Source organism: Solea solea, chromosome 19, assembly GCF_958295425.1.
Source record: "Solea solea chromosome 19, fSolSol10.1, whole genome shotgun sequence".
NCBI lineage: Eukaryota > Metazoa > Chordata > Actinopteri > Pleuronectiformes > Soleidae > Solea > Solea solea.
The window spans coordinates 3,800,017-3,817,910 of NC_081152.1; the positions used below are offsets into that span (position 1 = coordinate 3,800,017).

The following is a 17,894-nucleotide window of genomic DNA, read 5'->3' on the forward strand; positions in this document are numbered from 1 at the left end:
GTATGTTGCAGCAGGCGGGCTGTACTGTGTGTGTGTGTGTCTGTCTGTCTGGAGGACCATACGATTGGGAAGCCTCTCGCCGCTCTTGGCAGAGGAAGCGGCTTCTTGTTGACACTTCGTTGGCGAAAATGGCGACCGAAGTGAGGCAGGAGCTTGCACAGCTGATGAATTCAAGTGGATCCCACAAAGATCTCGCTGCCAAGTATGTAGCACAAATTATACTGCGACACATTTGCCTGTTGATTATAGCCCTAGGCTTATCGAAATCCAGGTATCAACGTTATAGTAGGTAGCAGAGCGATAGCTGTGAGAGAGCAAGCCATGCTAACTTTAGCAAGCCGCCTAGCTTCATTAGTCATGTCGACTGGTTAACGTTTGATATTCAGTCACGAACCGCAATTGTGCGTGAAAACACAATGACTTCGCAAATCTATTTACACTAATATATAGATTGTATCAGCACATATGGTAACATTCACTCCATTATTACTTTGCGCTAGTATTTTGACATGTTAGCATATATAATGTAGCTCTGTAGCCACACAGTTGATGCTAAACACCAGTATTGCTGTAGTGGACCAGTCTCTATACGTCTGGTCAGTTAAAATGTTGTCGTGTCGAACTGTTATTTGACCAAAAGATCCTACCACGGCACATGCAGTATTATCAATGAATAATCAATCCAATAAAACATCAATGCTGCTTAATTTGTGTTTTTAGTTTGCAAATATGTGTCACAGCCAATTTGGCAGGTAATAAAAAGTCATCATTTGTCATTTTATTGGTTACAATGACAAATACAATGTTTATTTAGATGTTTACAGTGCACAAGACATTTTATGAAAGAAAATGTTTTCCTAATTTTAAGTTCTCTATATTCCCGATATTTGTTTGTGTTGTCTTTTATGATTGTGTATACTGTAAAATGCAATGCCTCGTTTCTTATTTGATTATTATTTGTTTCACATAAGGAGTTCGATAATGAAGTCATAGGAAACATTGCCAGGCGCTTATAATATAAAATATAATATTGTAATTATTGTAAGTCGCTTTGGATAAAAGCGTCTGCTAAATGACATGTAATGTAATAATATTGGTATAAACTTTAATTCGTCAGTAAAAATAAAGCAGTCATTAAGAAACCTGTATAATCTGCTGCAGATATCGACAAATTTTGGAGAAGGCCATTCACTTCACAGATGCAGATCAGCTGGAATCGCTGAAGGCCTTTGTTGAAGCAAGTATGCTCTGCCCTATGTTCTTTTATGTAATCAGCATTTCCTGCACGTTTGGTACATTTGGACAGTAGAAGGATATCTTGTCACAGCATTTCTTTTGTCGACAGTGGTCAATGAAAACGTCAGCCTTGTCATCTCGAGGCAACTGCTCACAGATTTCTGCACACACCTGCCAAACCTGCCTGATGCCACAGCTAAGGCAGTGTATCACTTCACCTTGGAGAAGATTCAGCCAAGGGTTATCTCTTTTGAGGAACAGGTAAACACTCCTGCACTATCTCACAGCCCTGATGAGAGCTGATTACTCCGTGAAAGTTAATGTAAACATTGAGCGATTGAATTGTGTGATGACTTTATTTTTTTTTTTACATATTTCCAGGTAGCATCTATAAGACAGCACTTAGCAACCATTTATGAAAAGGAGGGAGACTGGAGGAACGCTGCCCAGGTTTTAGTTGGTATTCCCCTGGAAACAGGACAGAAGTAAGTGTGCTACCGACTGATTTATAGATTTATTTATTATTCTAATCCGTTATCTTTAAACTCCCCTTTGTGTCTCTCCTTAGGCAATACAATGTTGATTATAAGTTGGATACGTACCTGAAAATTGCCCGATTGTACTTAGAAGATGATGATCCAGTGCAGGCAGAAGCCTACATCAACAGAGCCTCATTGCTTCAAAATGAGTCCTCTAATGAACAGCTACAGATTCACTATAAGGTACAATCGCCGTAATTATATTATGGTTATATTATGGTCGCTGGGCAGAATATATATTGGTATATTGTAGTATATTGGTAGAAGGATGCTGGGGTTGGAACTGCCAGGCAGGAGGTCTAGAGGAAGACCAAAGAGAAGGTTTATGGATGTAGTGAAAGAAGACATGAAGTTAGTTGGTGTGAGAGAGGGGGATACAGAGAACAGGGTGAGATGGAGGAGGTTGATTCGCTGTGGCGACCCCTGAAGGGAGCAGCCGAAAGGAAAAGAAGAAGATAGAGCTGGGCAGAATACCAAGTTTTTAAATTATAACAATATATTTTCCAATGCAGTATAGAATAACACAGTGCTATTTATGCAGTCACTGCAAAGCCATGCTTTAGCCGAGTGGAAGTGGCTCTTTTGCTATTCATATCTTATGTGTGTGGGTGCAGTGGAGCTGTCTGTATTGGCTGTGTACATACACCTGGTCATATAATATATCTTATATTACTGTAGCTGCTGCAGTTAGGAACAACACTATGGGGACCTTTCAGTAAACAATGTCTCTATGTGTGTATATAAATTCTTCCTCCTGCTTTCTTTTTTAGGTGTGCTACGCAAGAGTCCTAGACTTCAGGAGGAAGTTCATCGAAGCTGCACAGAGATACAACGAGCTGTCCTATAAGTCCATTGTACATGAGAGTGAACGACTAGAAGCACTGAAGCATGCCCTTAACTGCACCATACTGGCCTCCGCAGGTACCGTCAAGGCTAATGTGCCGAGATTCATGTTTTTTTCAAAAATGCACCATTCAGTCATTAAATTAAATCAAAATAAGTTGTATATTCATTAAAACAAACAACCACAAATCATACATTGTACAACATCTAAGGTTAATTACAGGAAGTAAAAAGTTACTACAACACATGCTTTTTATATTAAAGGTTGATTTGTAGCATGAAACCCAAAACAACTTAGAGGTCCAGTGTGTAACATTTATGAGGGTTATTGACAGGGATTGAATTTAGGTGTAGAAATGCTTTAAAATAAAAGAAATTTAGGTTTTCATTGCTTTAGAAAAGAGGCCACCATTTTGCACCACCATCATGTTTTGACAGCAGCTGGAACTGACAAACCAGTCAGAGCATGCATTTTGTGTTTTAAAGCAGACGCTTTGACAACAATGTCATTCATTAAGACAGACATCCTTTGTGGTGTACAAATGTGAGCCATAGTTCTGATGTGGTTGGGAAGGGAGGGTCGAGCAAAGGAGTCCTTTGTTGAGTCCACTGCAGTCTTACCATTATATGTCATAATGGACATTTAAATTGTCACCTCACAGGCTACTAACCACATCCCATTTTGACAAGTTTGTAAACAATTTTCCCTTTAAAAATTCTTTTTGAAGAACAAAAAAAATCCATAACAAATTAAAACATCTGGAGTCAGATAACATAATGGGAGATGAATGCATACATGTGTCTGTCACGGCTGGGACTCCTCATCAGCTGAGGTAATGGGGATGACACATGACAGGGGCCGATTTTCTGTCCCATTCCGCCCTTAGCCATAAATAATCCATTATGAAACCAAAGCTGCGGGCTGTACAAAATCTGACCGAGGGCCGTGATTGACCAGCGGGCCGGACGTTGGACATGCCTGGTGTAAATTAAAAGATGTGTTCCCATACCGATCTATAGTATGCCCCTTTTTTTTGCAGGTCAGCAACGCTCCCGTATGTTGGCCACGCTCTTTAAGGACGAGCGCTGTCAGCAGCTGGCAGCCTATGGTATTCTGGAGAAGATGTATCTGGACCGTATTATCAGAGGAAATCAGCTGCAGGAGTTTGCTGCCATGCTGATGCCTCACCAGAAGGCCACTACGACAGATGGTGAGTGGAGATAAATGAATGTCTTCACACAGGTGTTTGCTATCACATGTGTCCATCTTATAGTAATGACTTGAGATATTTATTAAACAAAATACACGTGGAAACAACATAAAACATTGTTGTAATCATATTGTAAGGCTCCATCTTGTTTTTAATCCATCCAATTATTAGTAAATATCAGCCCAAATTCTGTGTGAACCAAAAGACAAAAAACAAATTTTACCCTGTTTGTCTTGTTAATCCTTCACAAGCAGCAGACACTGAAGCCACATGCAGCAGTTGTTCATACAGCTTTTCTCTATAAGTTTGATACAAATCTGACATAACATAATAATAGTAACATAGATCACAAAGGCATCAGCTACTGTTGACAGTGTTCACCAGTGTTTTTTTTATGTTGAAGCAGGGAGAGGACGATCTAAATGATAATACAGACAATTCGTAGATGCAGTTTACAGTAGTAAAGATCTGCTCAACTTGGGGTTGTTAGTTGGAATTAATTATGGGAGTGGTACAAGATCACCAGAGCAGATGCCGGTGAAGTTTGCCAAAGTACAACTAAATGGGCCTCCCATTTATGGTCAGTACATAGTTGGTGTCTCAATAATGGCTTCACAACACTTTCACATGTGCAAGACTGGAAAAGCTGTTAGTTGGAAATGCAGTGTGTTATACAACGAGCCACACTTTGAAGAGCTTTCCCATTGTTTGCGTGATCTTCACCAGTATTTGTCAAAGTGCAGCAGGACACACTTTAATGAGTAAATGGCACAATGTGTCTGAAACGAGACGGGAAATGTTAATCTGTGAAATAAATTTGTTCTCCTGCTTTCACGATCCTCTGGCTCAGGCTCCAGTATCCTGGACCGTGCCGTGATTGAGCACAACCTGCTGTCTGCCAGTAAACTCTACAACAACATTACCTTTGAAGAGCTCGGAGCACTGTTGGAAATCCCTCCTGCAAAGGTGAGAAGCATGGATGAGATTAACAGATTAAAGCACCCAAACCAGTTCTTTGGAAGAGTTAGTTGGATCTAAAATGAACTCTTCTGTCTTTTTCTTTGTCTTTAGGCTGAAAAGATTGCTTCCCAGATGATCACTGAAGGACGCATGAATGGCTTCATTGACCAGATAGACAGCATTGTACACTTTGAGAGTGAGTAATGAGAACCAGTGTTTTTAACGTTCATGAGCAGAACTTGAATAGTGCATCAAATTATCGTTGTTTTATTAAAATTCACTGTTATTCACTCACTTACTCATCTTCGAACGCTTCATCTTCCACTGGGGGGCGCTGGTGACAATCCACCTGATATAGGAAAGGCGAGGTACACCACGGGCAGATCGCTAGTCCATCACACGGCCACATATAGACAAATAACCATCCACTCTCACATTCACACTTATGGTCAATTTAGAGTGTCCAATTTGCCTAATCCCCATATCTGCATGTTTTTGGATTATGGGAGGAAACTGGAGAACCCAGATAAAACCCATGCAAAAGCCACTCACTCTATTTGGTTTTAAAATGAGCTTAGCTTAGATTTACAGCTTCTTAAATGTGAATATTTCCTGGTTTCCTTGAAAACGGATTACGTTTGGTTGTAGAAACTAGGTTATTTGTTATTTTCGGTCTACAAATGTAATTTAAAACAAGACACTTTCTTCCACACATCTGAGTGAAACATTAATGCCAAATATGCGTTATGTCTCAAAGTGTTTGCACATTGTATAATTCTAAACTTTTATCTATAGTAAAGAAAATAATCTTGCGATATATATCTTGAAAATGTGCACATTTGAAATATTTGCTTTTCAAGGCCCTTGAACTTAATAGACATGGGTCATTGAAAGTGCTTGAATTTTGTGCAAGAAAGAAGTTGAGTTGATATTTAGGTTAATGTCTCTCTCGTTTGTTAAGACACCACCTACTGTTTCCTACTGTAGACGAGACCTACACAGAAGAAACATCAAGTTGTAATTATTAGCGCTGTTGTGGACTCTCTCCCTCTCTCCGCCATTGACGTGAGATTCCGTACAGAACAATGAGCGAGTAACGTTAAGCAAGAGAGAGCTAATTATGTGATGCCTGGGAAATGCAAATTCCAAGACATTTGGCTCACTAAAGAAAATGACAAAGACTGACTTTGTCCTTGATCCCAAGGACAATCACTCGTCCAGATGCAGAGTTGCCCTGCCATCTTATGCTGTGTTTTGTTTACTCCAGATGACTCATTTTATTCCAGTAAATGACCGTTTATAGATATGAGCCCTCAGTGTGTGGCTTCTTGTTCGCAAGTTGTTTCATTTCTGTGTCTCTTCTTTCATTTCCTGACTAGAGCTTTATTATCAGTATAAATGATCTTTATTATCAGTGGACATCGATTCAAATGCGGATTCGGCATGTGTGGTGTCCTTGGATTTTGACATCATAAGATATAATAGAAATAAATATGTTGTCATAAATCAGGGCTTGTCGAGCTGTAAATTATAACTTTATCTGTGCGTATGCTGTTATTTGAGTCATTAAACCAACTGCATACCTATGTGCAGCCAGTAGGGGGCAACCTCTTCAAGCATGAGTGATAAAGAAATAAGTTGCTGTGCTGTGATGGAGAGTGGTCATTGTGGTCACACATAAATGTGTTGTTCCACTGTCACCAAATGGAAATGTGTTGGTTTCCCTTTCTCCTGATTTTCTTTTTTGTTGTTTTTTTTTAAACCCTGACAGCACGTGAAGCCCTCCCCACCTGGGACAAACAGATCCAGTCTCTGTGTTTCCAAGTCAACAACCTCCTAGAAAAGATTCGTACGGCTGCTCCGGAGTGGGCCGCGCAGGCTTTGGAATCCCAGATGACCCAATAAACATTTCCACACTCGCCTAAAAAAACCCCACCAACAATCCCCTGCTCCTTCAACCCGTCCGGAAGTTTAGTCTGCCTGCTCGACCACGTCACCACGTCGAGTCCCAGCAACAGAAGTGACCACGGCAAACTCTGCGGCGTCGCCATCACTCATCTGAGAGCGCTAATGTTTTTCACCTTTTCCCACACAACAGTTCAATGTGTCTTTATATTTAAAATCTGTGACGGACGAGGTGTTACATAAACTTGGACTGGGAATTTGGATATGAGTCTTCAAATACTGTCATGTCATGTTATTGAATTAAAAAATATACAAACTTTTGGCCTGTTAAAGCTTTTGCGTTCCATCAGATTATTATTCTTTTTTTCAATGCACCATAATGAAATGACAATATTTGTATAGTTGTTTTTTTTGTTCTGGTTTTGTTGTTTTTTTGCATTTGTACAATTCTCACTCCATGGGTATGGAATTAAATTCAAAGCTGAGAGAAGTAGTTCAGCCGCATGGTTGTTATTTACGTTCAGTTTTTACTTAAACTAATTAAATTGTTATGTAAATTATCATCATCTGTTTTGGGGCATTCTTATTGAAATCTGAAACCTGATCACCACTGAAATCTAATGCTTTTTTTTCATTTCAAAGTAATTTAATGAAAAAAATCCACTGTTTTTTTTGACAAACAATAAAACAAATTGCACACAGCAATAAACAACATGATCATACTTAAGCATACAAACAAGTATTTGTGAAGGCCGCACACTTTGAGTCAGCAGTTATCTCCGTCAGAGCCAAAAGTCAACTATTCAGGGAAAGATGGATGCAATGACATTTTATTGTTATCATAAATCATGACATTGTTTTCCATCATCACGGTGCGTCACCGCCAGTTAATGTCTAACTGGATGCAAGATACGACTATAAATTACCTCAAGGAAAAAATATAAATATAAAAAATAAAAAAGTAAAAAAATAAAAATAAAAAATTCACAGAAACATTCAATTACAGATTGATTTATTTGAATAATACACTGTGGGATTATGGATCAGAAGCAGTGGATTGAATCAAGGAATCGCACTCTAGGTGTTTCCGCAGTGGCACAACAGCATCTGGAGAGGGCGTAAAGGAAATTTGTGAATTTCAAGTTCATAATGAGAGTGTATACGGTTATTCTCTACGAGTTTCACTTGTGTGGATGTGTTTCAATTTCCCAGATGCTTACCCACTCAGAAAATGCCTTGCTCCTTTCTGCGGTCGATATCTCTCATCAGTTGGCAGCTTGAGCACCATTGACAACACCAGGAGACCATAAAGTCGTTACACATTGAACCCTAGGAAGAGAAACAAGGTTCTCTTAGAAGGTGCAGCAGTGTTCTGATTCACACTGTTTAACACAGGTCAGTGGAGAGTATGTGTTTCCATTTGAACCCCCCCCCCCCCCCCCCCCCCCCCCAAGAGCTGTGATACCCAAAGACTGGGTCTGGGGCACACAGAGGGTCCCCAAACAAATTTGCATTTTCAATTTTTGAAAAAGATTTATGTGTATACATTTTAAATAATTCCTATTATTTTTTCTGTCCTTAATTTGTTTTGTCCTGCATTTTTTTTTTTTACTTTTCTTACCCATTTTGTATAGGACTGTACCCCTATCTTCACTATAATGTACAGTTACATAGATCAGACACAACATTAACTTACAAAACAAGTTTTAAATCACATTATTCAAAATAAATTCATTAAAAACAAGGTGCAGATATTAATATTAAGCCAGAAACCAGTTTTAACTCTTAGTGCTCACACGGTGCACCCATGGTAATTTGCCATGGGTGTTACCATGGGTAACTCCTTATATGGACATCCTGGGTGGTGTGTGTTTATTGGTCACATATTCAGGCTTTAAAAAATTTGATTTTTTTTCCGTCTTCTTGTGTATTGTTGAGTCAAAGTTATGATTCATTTTATATCGCATTTTTAGTAGGGATATAAAGTAGCAATAATTGTGCAGAAGTCACAAAATAGGGCGTTTTCTTTTTCTTTTTGTTCATAAAAACGAGCCATGTGAACATGATGTATTTTCAAATTTCATAAATTCAACCCGGTTTTAAACATTTTCAGTACTTTTTGCTCAGCTGTGTTTATAGAGTTGGTGAAAATTCTTTTTTTGTCATCAGATTGCCAAGTTTGTGCTGGAAAAAAGGATATAAGACACTCTATATTGCACATTCTTATAGCCTCTGTATTGACTGTATGTTTAAACAGAAATGGAATGCTCTGTTTTCTGAGTTTTAAAGCTGGGGCTGATCCGTGTATGTACATATACGTGTATGTGTGCTGAGGTAACGCCGGCTTAGTGGGTCGTAAACCACGTCAGTTTTGTGTCAATATTCAGTCAGACACAAAAGACAAGGGATAATTATGTAAAGTGCTTCTGTATGTAATCCTCACGTGAAGCCATGACAAGAATGATTCAGTCACTTTTTATTCCTTTATGTAAACCTAACTTTTAACTTTCAACTCCAGTTATTTCACAACAATACAGAGGCCCGTGAGGAAAGGACATGGAAAGAAAAGGTTGTTTGACTTAAATTAAAAGGATAAACCTCTCCCATGGGTGTGTACATTTTTCTTTTTTCCCCCCAACCTTTGTTTATTTTCTTTCCTTTCATGTACTCTTCCAGGGTCTCTGGAAGTTTTTCTTTGTTCTCACATGCATAACCTGGGATAATATCATAATACTGGCACAAATAAAATATTATCTTATCTTTATTTGGTGACCTTTTAGAGGACCTTGACCAGGGCTGGCCCAAGCCTTTATGGGGCCCTAAGATGAATTATTATACTACCTTGGACACATCATGTGCTTGACTATTATTATTACAAATGTAACTACGGTGGCCGACAAGGAGCAAACGCACCGCAAAACCCAAAACACATGCAGGAGGAGAAACGAGCCGCGTATTCACAAACGTGAGAAACACGCCGCAAAAGACAAATGATGCAAAACCAAAAACACAAGCAGGAGAGAAAACACCAGCATATTCAATAAAGTAGAGCTGAAACGATTAATCGACGAATCGATTATTAATCGATTACTAAATTAATCGACAACTATTTTGATAATTGATTCATCGGTTTGAAGCTTTTTTCATGATTAAAACAAGATTTCCGATTGTTTAAGCTTCTTAAATATGAATATTTTCTTCATTTCTTTGCTCTGGATAACAACTGAATCATTAAAAGTCAATCATTTTGGTTTGTGGACAAAATAAGACATTTGAGAACATCATCATTTCCAGGTTTGACGAAACACCTATCAACATTTTTCATGGTTTTCTGATATTTTATGGACCAAACGATTCATCGATTAATCGAGAAAATAATCGACAGATTAATTGATTATGAAAATAATCGTTAGTTGCAGCTCTACAATAAAGGAAGTGGGTCTGTGGGAGCGCTTGCTGTCATGGTTCTACAACCAGCCGGTAAGATAACCGGGAACTATTATCCTACAGTCCAGAGGTAGGAGTCAGTCTGACATTCGTTTCTCTGTAGTCGAACTATCTTACTCTGATTTTCAAAGGGATTTATGGTAAAAACCCTGCAGTCAAGTTGATTTTGAAGGACATCGACATCCGGTTTTCAAAATAAAACACTCAGATCACCGTATCCTCACAGCTATGTTTCGAAGACCTATTAATCAGACATAAAGTTCTGTATACATTGCTTTACATGCAAAATAAAACCAATTAACTTAAGATGAACACTATTTTACTAATTAGAGCTAGTTAACCCCAAGCATTTAACAACAAGACTAGAAGATTCTTGAGCTCACAACCAGTCATTTAACAGCTCAGAATGACAAGATTATCCATTTTGTTTCTGTTTTTGTTGAGCAAAAGAAAGAAGAGCCCAAATATAGGAAGAATAAAACACTTTCAGGTTCACACTGAAATCAGATTACATCAATCCAGACTCCTCGTCCGTGTTCTCTGTAAACTTACTTTGATGTTGTACTTGGTCCTGTAGACGCTGCGCATGGCCATGGTGTTGCCACACATGCAGCACTCGTCCATGGCACTGGCGATGCTGCAGCCCAGGCATGGGAAGCACCAGAAACCATAGCAGCCTGAGGCAAAGGTGGAGGGGGGGGAGTTATATACACGCTATGTTAGGGCCGAACAATACATGTATATTATATCTTTATATATAGTTGTGGATATCGTCATATCGTGATAAAGTATCTGTGATGACTTTTTTTTTTTAATGCTGTTGCAATTTCCCCTTTGAGGGATAAATAAAGTTTATATTATATTATCTTATCTCATCTTATATTATATTATATTATATTATATTATATTATATTGAAGAAATGCTATTATATATTGAGGGCCTTTCTGCATGGAGTTTGCATGTTCTCCCCGTGTGTGCATGGGTTTGCTCCCACAGTCCAAAACCATGCAGATTTGGGGATTAGGCAAATTGGACACTCTAAATTGAGTGTGAGAGTGAGAGTGGATGGTTGTTTGTCTTTATGTGGCCCTGTGATGGACTCGCGATCTGGACGCAAGTGGTAGAACACGGATGGATGGATGGATGGATGGATGGATGGATATTGATGATATCAGGTAGAGAATTTTGGACTTGCACAAGTCTGGTTCATCCTTGGGTGCACTTTCCAGATTGATTCAGAAGCAGTATGCTTCGGGTCATTGTCCATTTGGAAGACCCATTTGCTTCAACTTCCTGGCTGATGTCTTTAGCTGTTGCTTCAGTATTTCCACATAATGTTCTTTAACTCATGATGCCATCTACTTTGTGAAGTGCACCAGTCCCTCCTGCAGCAAAACAACCCCACAACATGATGCTGCCACCCCCGTATTTCACATTTGGGATGGTGTTCTCAGGCTTGCAAGCTTCCACCCTTTTCTCCCCCAAACATAACGATGGTCATTATGGCCAAACAGTTTGATTTTAGTTTGTCAGACCACAGGACATGTCTCCAAAAATGAAGGTCTTTGTCCCTGTGTGCATTTGCAAACTGTAATCTGTTGGTACAGTACTCATCTCACTGTGGATAATGACCCACTCTTACCAGCTTCAGCCAGCATCTTCACAATGTATTTTGCTTTTGTTCTTGGGTTGATATGCACATTTCGGACCAAAGCACGTTCATCTCTGGGACACAGAACCTGTCTCCTTCCTGATCGGTATGATGGCTGGACATTCCCATAGTGTTTATACTTGCGTATAATTGTTGGAACAGATGAACGTACGTGGCACCTTCAGGCATCTGGAAATTGCACCCAAGGATGAACCAGACTTGGTTCATCCTTGAACACAGGTGTGTCTCTAATTAACTCAGATGTTGTCTCTAAACCTATCAGAAGCTTCCAAAGACATGACATTTTCATTTGGGCTTTCCCAATTTGTTTAAAGGCATAATAATCTTAGTGTATGTAAACTTCTGACTTTGAAGAAGGTAATAAAAAATTCCTTCTCTCATTATTCTGGCATTTAGCAAATAGAAATAATTTTGGTAATCCTAACGGACCTAAAACAGGAAAAGGGATTGTCTGATTTCATGTCAGACAGTGAGAAAAAAAAGCATATGTGTCTTTTTATATAGTGTATGTAAACTTCTGGTTTCAACAGTATTTACAGTGTATTGTCACTGTCCTTTGAGAAGCACAAATTACTCAAAAGAAAACTTGAGCAACAACCTGTGTGCAGCTTTATACGCACATATCTCTCTCTATATATCGAGATATAGCCTAAAAATATGCAGATATTATTTCCTAAGTTATATCGCCCAGCTTTAAGCTTGACAAAAATCGGGCTATATCTCGATATTGTGATATCAAACACTCACAGACACCGATATCATGATAAGATTTTTTTCCCGTATCGCCCAGCCCTCGGAAAATGAAATCATAAATCACTCACAGTGATTAAAACACACAGACGTCTTGTGTGTCACAGTGTTTCCTGCTACAATTAACCAACACGTGATAAATTTATACGAGTGCTGAGTAATTGTAATAAGAAAATCAAAGTTATCAGCCTATTTTTATCTATTATCTACAACAGGGGTGTCAAACTCATTTTTGTTCAGGGGCCACATACAGCACAATTTGATCTCAAGTGGGCCGGACCAGGAAAAATAGTAAAATAATAGCATAATAATCATGAACAACAAGAACTCCTTGCTTTTTTTCTCCTTTGTTTTACATGTAATGAAGGATATTTTTACAAAACATGATATTTCTTGAGAAATATAAGTGCAATTTCAACAATATCGTGCATAAATGTACTATTCACACATCACACTGGATCTAAAAAGGCACAAACATTTAGTCACAGGTATCTGGAAGAGAAAAATATTGTATTTGACATTATGTTTAGATTGTAATCGTAGTGTGAAATTGTAACAAATTCATCCTGTGGGCCGGATTTGACCCTCTGGCGGGCCAGTTCTGGCCCCCGGGCCGTATGTTTGACACCCCTGATCTACAACATCTACATGCAACCACAGAAAATGTGAACATTTATCATGGTGAAAATTCCTTCACGACAACATCTTTTTACATCGGGTGCTACTGAAGAAGACTTGAATCTAGTGACTGAGACCATTGAGAGATCAGGAAAACGTTTACTGACGTTACAAATCAAATCATGTCACTGATTAAATCACAAAATGTAGGGCCGTGCACATGAGAGCCAGGGCCAAAACAGTTCTTAGTCGGAACTTTTTCTTCAGATTATTATTATTCGTATGCATAAAAACTTTGGAAACTTCACACTGAGGTCAGGTGTGGTGAATATGTGTGCATGGCCCCGTGCTCTATTGTGCGCCCCCCCCCCCCTATCAAAAGTTGTAATTTTTCATCTATCGCTGAATGTACGTCAGAAAGAGGAAAATCGTGTGAATCATACAGTAATTGTTGGTATTGTTGAATACTTACAGGTTGAACAGTCACTGCAGACATTGCACAGGCTGGTCTGGAACTCAGAGGGTTGGTATTTCCCAGGTTGGACAGTCACAGCGAAGGCCATTTCTGTGAACTGAAAAGGTTTTTTGTTTTTTTTTTATCTCTAGTACTAGTTCTTATCGCTGATCTTGGGTCGACTGCTGAGGAGCTGAAGTCTGTTTTGAGCTCATTACTTCTGTGTGTTCCCCCAGCAGAGATAACCATAAATTACACCTCTTTTTCGAACATCAAACAACGTGGAAAAGGAACATGCAGTAAAGCCATCCATTTGGGATTCCCAGCCAAGTGGTTACGAGGTAAATCTTACCAGATGGTCGTAGAGTTGAAGGACGGTGCGGCCGACAGCGGAGGCTCCTGGACAACAGATTGAGACCAGGAGGCAGCAAGAGTCTTTATACGTGATCAAAGCCAGTGACTAATGTGGCTGTGTAGACCTTATCAATGCTTTATTGTGCAGATATTCTCAGCATAGAGGTCACACACACACACATACACAAACACACACCTACACCCAACCCACTTCTACTGCAATAAACTTCAACTGCACCCTTTGTTCATATGACTAACACCTGCTCTCTCTCTTTGGGCAACAATCAACAAAAACATAGACAGACAAATACATTTATGTATAACTCATCAATAAAGGAATTCATACTGTTTTATTAGATTTTTTTTTTTTTTTACATGTGTCCCTAATACACTTCCATATATAGGTGTCGCAACAGTGGATGATCATCATACTTAGTATTTATTCATTTATTTCAAACATGTAAAAACAAAACTTACAAAAGAAAACAAATGCAGATGCGCATTCCACCGCATTGGTACACAAAATCTATCGGTTTACAGGAAGTTTAAACTTATTTATTCCCACCCCAATTTCCACAACTCAACATAATTTACATAATTGTATTAATTTAGCTTCCTGCTTATTCATTCATTTCTTTATATACAATATCCATTTTCTTGATATTTCATTTGGCAATCACTGTGACAGGTCATAATAGGGGGAAAAAACCCACTAATAACACTGACAGTAACTGCACAGTGTGACATAATCAGTCATGGATGCACAGTAACTCCATTCGTTTTCTTTGTTTACTTCAGTTGATATGTTTGCTGTGAGAAAACAACACCTAATGCATCTTTCTCATGGCGGACGTTTTGACAGGAGGATAAACACAGGTGTAAATAATCAAATAAACCAGCGCCCTCCATTTAGCTCTCCTCAGTTTAGCTTCCTCACTGTCACACTGCCGTCATTCGTTTGGTCAGTGACACCTGTGCTTTTCCTGCTGAAACGTGCCTGGATGGCTGCTGGAAAGAAAGAAAGAAAGAAAGAAAGAAAGAAATAAAGAAAGAAAGGAAGAACTCCACACTGACTGAAGTCAGGCAGCATTGAAGGATAATTACAGTCAATTTACTGTAAGTACATTTCTGAGATATTTAAACGTTGCTAGAGTATTAAAATATCGTTTTCAAATTTATTTTGGGCCACAACATTGTATATTCGAATTCCAACATAATGCTTATAGTTATTTTACGGACATTTACTCTCCAACCTTTGCTACAACAGCAGTGTTTCATTTTTTGTCTTTCAAACCAAACATATGTCTGATTTATTATGATTTTTGAACCCAGATACTGATACTGGCGGGCTAGTTTTGGTCCACGGGCCACCAGTTGCTGACATATGACATGCCACATACACCAGGGGTCAGCAATTGATTATCTAATCTTATCTGAAGTATTCAAAAAATGATTTATTAAACGCACTGGTTTGGAAAAAGTAACAAAAATGTGCCACTGACTGATGTTAGCGTCTTAAAACGTCTTCAGTCAGAGACAAAACCCAATAAACTCCTGATGATAATGTGGACGTTGCTGTCTTCAAATAGAATAATAGAATAAAATGTCAAAAAAACAAACAAAACAAACTATAGTTTTCCTTTTTGTACTGGTGATAATGATCGTGCGTCATTTCAATTTTGAGAATTACTGCTTCTTCTTTGAGCCTCGCATATGCTAATGGTCATTTTAAAGACATTTACTCTCTGAACTTGGCTATCCATTTTGTTTTCCAAACCAAGTACATGTCAGTTAAATGTCAATTGTAGCAACAGAATCTCCTAGAGTTAGTTAATATTTTGTCAGAATAAAGGCTCGGAATTCTTTATGAAATTAAAGATGAATGAAACAAATTTTTTTTACAAAAACACTATAAAAAATCACTATAATCTATGACAATCAGGCAGAAAGTATAAAACCAACTTCCTCAAACTCTCATTTCAATGCACTTTGCACTGTTGTTATTGTTTTCTAAAGGTAACTGCAGATTTTGACGTATATTTTTCCATCATATGTGTTTTAGGACAGGTACAATACTTCAGGGTTTTTATTTCATAGATTATTCCCACACACACACACACAGCGTACTTTGTGACACATGTTTTAGCAGGAAGAGCACAGGTGTTACAGATAAAATGACCGATGATACTGTTCACGTCGTATGTGGCACGACTGGCTTTGACTTCCTGGAAAAATGTCATGAGGTCATGGAAAGATGAAGAGATGGTTCCTTAGAAGGTACAAGGGAAAAGACAAATGAGGTGTTAAGGTAATCTGCTCTCTTAACTCACACTCAATAATTCCAACTGAAACTTCAATGTTCTGAAGATGGACTTACAAAGAGGCCTGTGAGGTCTTTTCCCCTGTTGTTTCACGTGGGCTGTAACACAGTGAAAATGTGACATAAAAATCCCGGTTGCAGTTGAAATTAAAAATCACATTATTTATCGATATGAATTCCAATTAGAGACAGAACATCTCTGAACAACAACTGTGAATAATAAGTAAATACAACACTAATATAACTCTTAAATTACAAATATGTTGAAATATGTCTCCTGTGTGTGTGTGTGTGTGTGTGTGTGTGTGTTAAGAGAACGGTGTCATCAACTGTGACTGAAGTCCAATTATTGCTCATAAAGCCAGGCAATAATAATTGAGTGACCAAATGGACAACATTTATAGATTTTGATCATATTAGAAAATTACAAAAGATAGAAAATGCATAGTAAGCAAATAATATTTTAGTTGCCCTGTTGTTGTTTTTTTCATTTTCGTAAAGTGCATAAGGGAGGAGAGCTACATAAATACAATGTATTATTATTCTTATCATTCTTATTTCTGCTGCAAGAAAAGGTGCGGGTGTCATTAATAATTGTCCTTTCGTTAGGAAGTCGCACATGTATGGTGAATGAGATTGAACAGCTCTTGTTTTGGCTTAAACTGATGCTGCTCATGTCACTCAGTCAGGAAGCTTCTGAAGCTAATCTGACGATTTGAATGCAGCCAGTGAGCCAGGGTACGAGCCAGTGTGTGCCCTGAAAATGAGGAAGCTAAAGAGTCAAAGAGTAGCCATCATTTACTTGATTATTTTACACCTGTGCTTTCCCCACAGAATCCTCCTTATCTTTGACGACATTAAAATGCTGCTGACATGTGAGTAACCCTGACAGGTTGGAGCCTTTTGTTAAAGCTGTAGTTAGTAACCTTAGGTGATTCTTTTGTGTTGTTGTTGATGTTGTTATTCTGCCTCTGTCTCTGTGAACAGAAATATTATTTAACATTATTTGAATGACTCTTGCCTTTGCAGCAAGAAGACCCGGGTTGTCGGAGCAAGGGCCTTTCTGCATGGAGTTTGCATGTTCTCCCCGTGTGTGTGTGTGTGTGTGTGTGTGTGTGTTTGCTCCTCCCACAGTCTAAAAACATGCAATATGGGGATTAGGTAAATTGGATAGTCTAACTTGACTGTAGGTGTGAGTGTGTGAGTGAATGGTTGTTTGTCTCTATATGTGTCCTTACGTGTGACCCCGCCTATCGCTCTATGTCAGCTGAGATTAGCACTGCACCTCCCGTGACCCTCATGTGGAGGATAAAGCGGTAGAAGATGGATGGATGGATTATTCGTATGCTGCGTGCTTCATTTGAAAAGAAGCATTTATCTCGGCTGGGTTTTCCCCGCAGTAGAACTCACTTATGAAACTTTTTGTGGGCGCTTCTTTGTGTTTGCAGCCTTCTTGTTTTTCTGTGGTAGTCTCCTTGACACTTTTTGAAACTGACAGAAAACTGACAGAAAAACATAGATGTGCTACAGAACAAAGGTCACTCTCTCTCTCTCTCGCTGTGTGTTTATGCCCATATTATTGTA

At 38.7% G+C, this 17,894-nt stretch overlaps 2 protein-coding genes across 3 annotated transcripts; one reads left to right on the forward strand and one right to left on the reverse strand.

Annotated features, from left to right (window-relative positions):
- The first annotated feature begins 40 nt into the window (after positions 1 to 40).
- Positions 41 to 7,257, forward strand: cops4 (COP9 constitutive photomorphogenic homolog subunit 4 (Arabidopsis)). 2 transcript variants are annotated; one of them, XM_058617968.1, is made up of 10 exons: positions 41 to 202; positions 1,162 to 1,241; positions 1,346 to 1,497; positions 1,618 to 1,721; positions 1,805 to 1,958; positions 2,546 to 2,696; positions 3,659 to 3,829; positions 4,680 to 4,795; positions 4,901 to 4,985; positions 6,561 to 7,257. In XM_058617968.1, the coding sequence occupies exons 1-10, from the start codon at positions 129 to 131 to the stop codon at positions 6,692 to 6,694; spliced, it is 1,221 nt and encodes a 406-aa protein (XP_058473951.1). In that variant the 5' UTR covers positions 41 to 128; the 3' UTR covers positions 6,695 to 7,257. The 2 variants fall into 2 exon arrangements, with proteins under 2 accessions (XP_058473951.1, XP_058473950.1); XM_058617967.1 differs by having other exon boundaries at positions 3,659 to 3,827; positions 4,672 to 4,795.
- Positions 7,258 to 7,689: 432 nt separating this feature from the next.
- plac8.2 (placenta associated 8, tandem duplicate 2) lies at positions 7,690 to 14,097 on the reverse strand. Its single transcript, XM_058617969.1, has 5 exons — positions 13,989 to 14,097; positions 13,655 to 13,754; positions 10,694 to 10,818; positions 7,915 to 8,023; positions 7,690 to 7,801 (listed from the first exon to the last, which is right to left on the reverse strand). Exons 2-4 carry the CDS (start codon positions 13,743 to 13,745, stop codon positions 7,919 to 7,921), a joined length of 321 nt encoding a protein of 106 aa, XP_058473952.1. The 5' UTR covers positions 13,746 to 13,754; positions 13,989 to 14,097; the 3' UTR covers positions 7,690 to 7,801; positions 7,915 to 7,918.
- Positions 14,098 to 17,894: the final 3,797 nt, after the last annotated feature.